Below are 10,333 nucleotides of genomic sequence, written 5' to 3'. Positions count from 1 at the left end.
CGTCTAAGTATCTCAGTGTCAAATCTTTATTCATATCAATATTGTCCTGCAAAATGTTTTACTTTAATTATTATTTTCAGTATATATGATAAGATATATAATGTAACAAACAGCAACAGTTTATTTATACATTTCGGCATGAAGAATCAACAATACACTAATCCCTATATAGCTTAGTGGAGGTCATAATAAAAACGGTCACCGGATAACACAATTAGACTGAATACAGCCGAGTAAAAACATATATTCGCCCTCTCTGAAAGCCTATTAAAAAAACGTTTTCCGTTTAACATTAATATTAATATTAATGTAACATTTATCACTAGAATGCAGTGTAAGATGGCGCAGTGGAAACTCAATTCAATATTGAAGCAGAAATAGATTAGATGATAATGAAAGAAACATGAATCATGATATGTTTCTTCAATGAAAACTCGAACAACCGAGGAAAAAAGATTTCAGTTTCTCAGATGCATAATAATACACCGGAAACATTACACAATTGATATCTACAGGAAGGGTAAGTTTGCAATCACACTGCCCTGTACACCAACACATTTAATCATAATATCCAATTCTTCACATAGGGCAAGTGTTGTCTTCCATTTCATTAGTAGAAATCATCATGTGGTTTCTACATAACGGGCAAATAACGTTCCAGTATTTCAGCCATTTTTCAAGACAACTTTTATGAAAAACATGCCCGCAAGAGAGGTGATTGATCTCCGCATCGGGTTTAAACTCTATCAAACAAACTGAGCATTCTTGTTTGGTTGAACGACATAACGATATGTAACGGACTGACGGCGTTTGGCTTCTGAACTCTTCCATATAAGTTTCTGACGGGCTTCCTCGGTGTTCAAATGATTCGGTGAATTCGTGATTGGATGATACTAAACGAATGCCGACAACGTGAAGTATTGAGCATAAGATATCTTTCATGATGTTTATAGACATGGCTGTGTTAACCAGGATTACACATAGCACTCCAGCATCAGATGGATTTGAGTATGGTGAAAGGCCCATATTGTTGTTTAAACCTAATTAGACAAAAGAGACAAGTCAAGAACTCAATCTTTTTTCTTCATTAACTTTAAGCTTTTAAATTGTATGAAGAACTAGAGGTGGCAAAATCGGCGGTTCGAATGCCTTGGGTAACTGGGTTAAAATAGAACTTTTTAATAACTGGAGCGAAAAATGGCCAGCTTGGATCGACCCGAATAGCTTTTTGTCCCGTAAAGCTAATATGTTTGATTTTCATACAGGGTAAAAGTAAAGGTAAAATCAAATATATGTTACCTTTCGCTTGAAATGAATCGCGAAACAAGCAAGCGAAGTTTGACGAGTTCCTATCCAACTGCAAATATGCCACAAAGTTTAGTCCAACTACTAATACTTCGGTAGATCAATTAAACACAGAAAAACACCAATAACTTCTAGTCGCCGGCTCCCTCCCTTCTCTACTAAAAAGTGATAATAGTTAACTTTATACTTTAACTTGTTATAAAAATATTATTTGGGCTAAGCCTAGCAGTCTTTTAGTTAGGCCAAAAAAATATAGTACTAAAGATCGGTTAGAATTCACTATGGCCATACAATGTAAGAATAGATCCTTGGCAACCATAAAAGTTAGATTCATTTAGGAACAATAATTTCACACACTCTTACTGCCGAAAAAGGTTGATTATTGGGCACCCCAACCCAAATTGCCCCAGCTTAATCAAATTTACCCTGGAGCCCCATATAAGATGGTGGCTCAACCAACTGTTCCAGCCATAACTAGCCTACAAGTTCAATACCAAATCTTTTTTTTTTTTTTTTTTTTTTAAATGAGATTTTATAGTTCTGATAGTAATTTTCTATATATTATCAATCGAGAAACAAATACTAGCTACTTGTGAGAATATAGAATTTCATTAAAAACAAGAACTTTGATACAAAGATCCCAAAAAAGACAAACAAATCCCATAAGCATTAATTTAAACCACACAATTAATCAATATTTTGTTCAGTGTAAATCATACGCGTTAAAACCCAACTTCAAAACCAAAAACCCACATCGAATTCCGCTTCAATAAACAAAAAAATATACTTACTAGATAAGCTAATTGAAATCTAAGGTGAGATCTACAAACTAAATAAATAAAGTAAAAACACAAAAGCAGCATAAAGAGGGAAAAGAAAAAGAAAAAAAAAAAAACATACTGGCAAGCAGAGTGCGGTTGAGAATTGAAATAATTTGGAATTAGGTTTTTATTTATTATGAATTTCCAGCAACAAAAACCCTGGGAAGTTGAGAAAAAGGGGTAATTGCTGATAATAATGGTTAATGATGGCACCCCTCATTGAATAGTACACACAAACAAATCATATACTCACTCAAACATAAACAATAAACAAATAGGAGTATAATAATAATAATAATAATTAATAATAAACATATAAACAAACAAATAAATATATACGGAGTATCAAAAGTGTTATCGCTATCAATATTTTTTTATTTTTCTCTTACTAAATACGGAGTATAAATATAAAATGATTATATATTAGTTATTAGTTATTAGTTATTTCCTTAACTCCAAATATTAGATAGAACAATTACTAAAGTTATTTTACTTATTTAACAAAGGAGAAGATACATAAATTTTGAAACTTTTTTTTCCCTAAATACAATTTTTAAAATCTCTCTATCTCTCTATCCTATAATAAGAAAACTAAAATAGCATCATCAATTCTTAAAAAGAGACACATGTAAAAATGTGGACCATTAGATGAGTGAGGAAGATTTAATCTCAGCCCTTGAAATTATCGATAGCGTCATTTACAAAAATCAACAGAAATTAAGATGCTTAATTACTCAAGTTGCCCCTAATCCTTTTTACATTATAAACTCCCCTAAAACTCCCTCCTCTCCAAAACTGCTCTCTGCTCTCACGTTCCAAAATCAACATAGGGTTCTTGGCCACAATCGGTTAGAACTCAGGGAGGTTTCCTTCTCCTCTGCAATTTCGGAATCGATTTTGGTTACAATCGCAAGAATTTCATGAGGAATACAACTTCAGATGTACCGATTATGGTTGACAAACTATATCGTCAGGGTTTGTTGAATAGCCTCAGAGGCACCGCTATTTTTGGTTGTAATCGCAACAATTTCTTGATAAATACAACCTCAGGGGCACCGGGTATGGTTGACAAACTATATATCATGTGTATCAAATATAGAGTCTTATATGAACACTAAGTGTTTGATGAAATATCTAAATGAAAAGTTAAATTTTATTTTTGCTCATTTAAGTTTTATGCTCCTCACTTCAAAAACTAGAATCTATGTCTTTTTTTATTTGATATGTAAAGTCATCTTCAACTGTATTTTTAAAGTTTGTTAGCCTATATTACATATTCATTAGTATCTATTTCAGAAATTTGGAACTTTGATTTATTTGAAAGCTTTAAATTAAACTTCATGATGCATCAAAATCGGACTTTATGCTAAAGCTATAAACCAATATATATATATATATATATATATATATATATATATATATATATATATATATATATATATATATCCATAGTATGATTCTTTTTGGTGTATGTGTCACACATACTTATGTGATTTTACATTTCCTCTGGTTTTTTTTCATAATATTCTCGCATCTTAGAGTCGTTTAAAATTTATAGATTTATCTGATTCGCAGACTTGGAGACTGGAATTTATGCAACCCTCAACACCATAGTCCAAGAACAATTATTTTGAACTGTACATCCCTACAATTGTGTGACACTCAACACGATTGGTGGGGTTTTATATATAAACAAAAACATGGATATGGTGTGGCAGTAATTCATATCAAATGTAGATCTTAATTATTGCTTAATAGTGAAGTTGAGGTGGATGTGTCTTCGAATGCCAACGAATCTAAAGGTATGTTTTTACGTGTGTGATGCTATCAGCGTTCGTTGTTAACAAGAGAAAACGTTTGCATGAGGTATATTTAGAATACTCTTTTGTGTTTGTGTTAATAAAAAATAGCGTATAGTTGGATTGTGGGTTGGGAATCTAATGATTTTATAAGAAGTTAAATTTTTGTTGTAATTTAGTTGGTTTTCTTGTACTAACAGTTCAGTTTGGCAATAAGTTTCCATATCCAATAAGTGTGATTAAATTTCTGGTTCCGCTCATGCTGAAACGAAGATGGCAGATAGGCTCGGTTCGAAGTGATATGAAGACGAATGAATAAATGTAGGTCAATTAGAAACTAACATTGTTCGCGATCCAGAAGATGATGCAGGAATTCAAGGTAAGCGTTCGCGATGAAGACGATGGTGAGGTGCAAGTAGTGTAAAAAGGTAAGTTAACTTTCTATCACTTTAAAATACATGTTATGATTATTAAACCACCTACTAATGTACATATAATGGTCTGTAATGACTTTTTATATTCACAAAGTATGAAATCAAAATCATTTATCTATACTACATTCGTATTCATATACATATACATTCATTTTCATATACATAACGATACATATAAGTAATCAAAAACATTCATCGATATCTAGGTGGTCAATTGTAAAAGATGTTAAACTAATGGATTAGTCAAGAAATGACGGTTTTTAAGTGTTATAACGTAAAAAGTGTTTTAGTCATCTATTTAGACCCCTGACCCATTTGGGCCGTATGGTGTCAAATTGGGTATTTAATGCTTTGTACACGTTCATTATGTCATGTCAAAAGTATTGTCAAGTTTTGATGTTTTAAAAATGAGTTTTAAGTGTATTTTACTGAAAGGAGTCATTTTGACTCATTAATACGTAATTGTGTATAATTAGACCCGTTTGGGTAACTTCGTGGATTTGAAATTACAACACATTTATAATATGTTTCTGGAGCTGTGGAGTGATTTTGGGTCACTCAGGTACATTGGATAATGATTTTGGTCATTAATCAAATTTCTTGTTCTTCGTCACATATGTTGTAGTTGATGTATGATTAATGGAACGGTTCGTACATGTACAAAATCTACCTCATCACATTGCAATATGCAGGTTCAAATTTTTATTTTTTGTGTTTTATAATGACTATTAGTTTATTCTATACAAAAAGTTGTAAATTTTAGACTTTTTTGTGCCGTTGGTCCCTCCATTATACACTAAATAGTGAACAGCGTCCCTTTCGTTTTTTTCTGCTTACAGCATCCCTCCATTTTACAAATTTGTGTTTCAGTGTCCCTCCGTCTAACTTCCGTTAAATAAGTCCGTTAATTCATGACATGTGCCTTGCATGTGAGGGTAAATTCGTCTTTTTAACGTTGTCTCTTTATCTTTTTCTTTTCCATTTTTCTTTCTTTCTCTTCTCATGATAACCCACAACCACCTGCAGTTTTCTTAAATTAATGAATACCAATCTTCAAAATTAAAACAACCATTTTTTCAATTTTTTTACTTCTTGTTCAAACCATAACGTCATCTGATGGCTTTGAACAATTCATTACCAAAACAAATTACATATGAACGGCACGGTTGATGGATTCCAAGGAACAATAATCACTCAATCTCCAAGATTAAACTTTTAACTATACACAAAATTACACCAACCATGAGCAAAGGAATGTGTATTTCACATTAACACAAACAAATTCCTGTGATCATTTCATTTGACAGAGGGACTCGGTATCTTTAAACGGGATAATGGAGGGATGCTGTAAGCAGAAAAAAAACGAAAGGGACGCTGTTCACTATTTGGTGTATAATGGAGGGACCAACGGCACACAAAAATCTAAATTTTATAAGGTTGACAATTATACGAGTGAAAAGTTCCTAACTTTATGTAAGCAAGAGTATAAGTACTACATTGAGGCCAAATTAGAGAAGTTATGTGAGCTGCTATCAGATGTAAGTTTGCCAAAGTTGTATTTTATTTTATTTTATTTTGTTATGTTGTTTTGCTATTTGGATACTAAATGACAAAATTGACTTTTTTTCTCAGACAATAACGAGAACTAAGGATAAGGTTGTCAATGAACACGGTTAGAATTACGAGGAAATGGGAAGAGACGATGTAAGATCTGTTACATTATTGAGCTATTTTTATTTATTTTTTTGTATGTCTAACCTCGGTTCACCTTTATAACATAATTTGCAGGAGGAAGTACCTGAAGTCGAGAGTGATGATGAGGACCAACAAATTTACAATCCTTTGAAGTTGTCGATGGGTTGGGATGGAAAACCTATTCCTTACTGGCTCTACAAGCTTCATGGCCTTGGGCAGGTGATATTACTTTTTTTTAGCAAAAAACATAAATGAACTAAAAATAGATGAAGTTACAACTCATCATTTGCTTATTAATGTACACTCAACTATAAGAAAATCAATCCTAATTGATGTGTTTTATTTTATCCTTCAGGAGTTCAAGTGTGAGATATGTGGAAACTATAGCTACTGGGGGCGAAGAGCTTATGAGCGTCATTTCAAGGAATTTAGACATCAATACTGTATGTGTCGACTTGGTATTCCAAATACCAAGAATTTTAACGAGATCACATCAATCGAGGTACGCCCCTTTCATTAATAAATTATACAGTCATTTCCATATTGTGGCTCATTGTATTATGTGCTAACTACCTTAATTTTCCCGACACAAGCAGCAGAAAAACTATGGGAAAGGATAAAAGCAAATCAAGGGGTGAATAAATGGGGATCAGAACTCGAGGAAGAATACTACGAAGACAGGAATGACAACATCTAACAACTAAAAGACCTACACTGATCTTCAAAGCCAAGGCTTGGTATTTGATTGTCGTCTTCAATCACAAGCAAGTTTATCTTTTAGTTGTTGATCCTATATATGCATTCTCGTAATGCTAATACCTTGTGTTATTTTTTTGTTCTCATGAGTCGTCAAAAACTGCTTCAACGGAAAACTCGATTACATTTTCTGGCGGACACTTCATGTGATACTTTTATAATGAAGTGAGCCTGCAATCACAAACTGAAAGATTCAGTTATGTCAAAAATGTTAAAACACTTTTGACTTTTCTTCATCCTCGATGCTTATTAGTGCGTGGATGCCTCCACAACAACTATGGCGGATGACCCGTATATTTTCAACCCGTATTAAAATTCACATTAAACTGTATCAAAGACATAAATCATAATTGTATAGGTCGAACAATGCCATTGTATTTACATCTACGTGTGAAATTCTTTTAAAATGCTAATCTTATATGTTTGAGTCCCGCGAATTCGCGGGGTTATAAACTAGTTTTATTTTTATTAGAAAGGTGGTCTAAGCACACCACTTACAACACGAAACACAAGATGCTAAATGCTAAGATACATAAATTTTGAAACTTTTTTTTCCCTAAATACAATTACTTTTCTCATCTTTGTTTCGTCAAAAATCGAATTTTTTCGTTCGATAATGTTCTCATTGTTGCAGGTTTTGTAACGACCTCGAACTCTATATGTTTTTTGGTAAATATTTACGCTCCTCAAGAGAGATCAAAGAAAGCTAACCTTTGGTCTTTCCTTCTTTCTTTTATGTCTAATAATCCTGGCGAGTACATTGTGTTTGGTGACTTTAATGTGGTGCGTAATGCATGGGAACGACAGGGATCAAGATTTTGTTCTCTCAAGGCTCAAGATTTTAATAGTTTCATAGATGGTTCAGGATTGATTGATTTTCCCATGGGCAGTCGAGCTTTTACACGCTCCAGTAAGTCTTGTGACAATCGTGCTAAGCTAGACCGGTTCCTTATTTCTAATGGGTTTTGTGATGCATTCCCGAATTTAAAAGCTCGTGTTCTTCCCAATCTCTGGTCGAATCATTGCCCGATTATTCTCTATAATGAACAAGTTGATTTTGGTCCAATTCCCTTCAAGATCTTTTCTTCTTGGTTTGTTATTGATGGTTTCGATGATGTAGTTAAACAAGCTTGGGTTAACCCCACGTTGTTGGCTACTTGTATTGGGATTAATCCTTTTATTGCTTTCAAGTTGAAGCTTCAGTTTGTTAAAGACTGTCTCAAAAAATGGAGAAAGGAAAAATTTAATTCTTCTTCTAATAATAAGCTACTGATTCTAGAGGAAATTGATGTTATCGACTCGGAGTTGGTAAATGGTGGAGATCAGGTTGCCCTGTCTAATAGAAGAGTGCAACTTGTCAAAGAATTGCATGATATTAACAAGAAAGAAAGTATGGATGTAGCGCAAAAAAAATAGAAAACTTTGGACGGTTCACGGTGATGAAAAATCTAAATTTTTCCATGCTTCGTTTAAAAGAAAACGTCGAAAACTCGCTGTTAATGGTATCAATGTAGATGGAATTTGGACCTCCTCTCCTTTGGAAGTCAAGCATGCTTTCCTGGATTTTTTTCGTATGAAATTCAAGAAACATCATACCGTGAAATTTTCTCATCCTTCATCTCATTTTCGGACTCTTTCTCAAGAACATGCGGATAGCATTGAATCTCATTTCTCATATTCGGAAATTAAAGAAGCAGTTTGGGCTTCTGGTGATGATAGATCGCCTAGACCTGACGGGTTCTCTATTCGATTTATAAAACATTTTTGGGATTTGATTCAGGTGGATGTGATGGCTTTTGTTCAGAATTTTCAGTCTTCGGGATTTATTCCCAAAGGTTGTAACTCGTCCTTTTTTACCTTGATTCCAAACTTATCTAACCCCTTAAATGCGAAAGATTTCAGGCCTATCAGTCTCATTGGGGTGCAATACAAAATTATAGCTAAGCTTCTTGCTAATCGATTGGCCAAAGTCATTGATACGGTTATTAGCTAGGAGCAATCATCTTACGTTAAAGAGAGACAAATTCTAGACGGGCCTCTTATTATTAACGAGTTTATTGATTAGTGCAAGAGTTTCATGACCCGTCCTAATCCATCTGGACGAAGTCCATACCGATTATAAACGATTCACTATAGTTGGTTACATCGCGAGGTACTTGACCTCTTAAATGATACATTCTACAAACATTGCATTCGTTATTAAAAGACAATCTTTCTTTACATCGAAAGTTGACAGATATGCATATTCTTTCATAATATATCCAAACTAAGAATGACTAAATATTAATCTTGATGAACTCTACGAATCGAATGCAACGTCTTTTGAAATATGTCATGAATGACTCCAAATAAAATCTCTAATATGAGCAAATGCGCAGCGGAATATTTCTTTCATACCTGAGAATAAACATGCTTTAAAGTGTCAACCAAAAGGTTGGTGAGTTCATAGGTTTATCATAAAATAATAAAAATTCATCATTTTGATAGACCACAAGATTTAAATTCTGCATGGTACAAATGGGCCCGAATCCTATACCCACCTATAATGTACATGCGATATCTTTTAAATACAATACACCTTTCTCGTGTACGAAATCATCTTTCATAAATCTTAGTAACCGTACACATATCTCGTGCACAAAAATAACATACACATAATCTGTATATAAAATCATTCTCTCGATACATAACATTCACTTTTCATTACTTTCATAGATTGGCTTGGTAACCGACCTTAACATATAATGCGCATCAATAATATCCCCAAAACAGAACATCTCGTCTGTATAATATATAAACTTCGAAGTACTAAACACCACGCCCACTAGCTCTTCCGTCTAGTGAATATTCTGGGTGGGGGTGTTAAACCCGGTAGCTACCTTTAGGATTCGCGTGAATTAGGGCCATACCCGATTCTAATTCTTAGGTTACCAAGCATAATAATCAGGGGAAAATATTCACATAATGGTGGCAATTATCACGTCCACATAATTCAATGGTGGCAATTATCATGTCCACATAATTCAATGGTGGCAATTATCATGTCCACATAATTCATTCGAGGAATGTTTTTCTTGTGTCTATCTCTTCAAACATTTATAAAAGTATTTCATGTATTCGCAGTTCAAAATATATTTCAAAAGCATTTAATAAAGCAGTTGTAAAAATAGCGCGTGTATTCTCAGTCCCAAAAATATAAAGAGTAAAAGGGAATCAAATGAACTCACGATATTGTATTTTGTAGTAAAAATACATATGACGACATTGAATGAATGTAAGGTTGGCCTCGGATTCACGAACCTATATCATGTATATATATTAACACATATAATCACATAATTCCTTCTATATAATACTTATATATGTTTTAAATGTTGTAGTCATATACATATATATACTTTATATATTCAGTTATATTTTACGTATATTATTTTTTGTAAAATAATATATATATATATATATATATATATATATATATATATATATATATATATATATATATATATATATATATATATATATA

At 33.0% G+C, this 10,333-nt stretch overlaps 1 protein-coding gene across 1 annotated transcript; it reads right to left on the bottom strand.

Annotated features, from left to right (window-relative positions):
• Window positions 1–352: 352 nt before the first annotated feature.
• Window positions 353–2,391, bottom strand: LOC139886145 (probable E3 ubiquitin-protein ligase XERICO). The gene is made up of 3 exons (XM_071869891.1): window positions 2,206–2,391; window positions 1,300–1,357; window positions 353–1,040 (listed from the first exon to the last, which is right to left on the bottom strand). Exon 3 carries the CDS (start codon window positions 1,024–1,026, stop codon window positions 580–582), a length of 447 nt encoding a protein of 148 aa, XP_071725992.1. The 5' UTR covers window positions 1,027–1,040; window positions 1,300–1,357; window positions 2,206–2,391; the 3' UTR covers window positions 353–579.
• Window positions 2,392–10,333: the final 7,942 nt, after the last annotated feature.

This window comes from Rutidosis leptorrhynchoides, chromosome 1, assembly GCF_046630445.1.
Source record: "Rutidosis leptorrhynchoides isolate AG116_Rl617_1_P2 chromosome 1, CSIRO_AGI_Rlap_v1, whole genome shotgun sequence".
NCBI lineage: Eukaryota > Viridiplantae > Streptophyta > Magnoliopsida > Asterales > Asteraceae > Rutidosis > Rutidosis leptorrhynchoides.
This window is presented reverse-complemented; position numbering and strand designations above follow the sequence as displayed.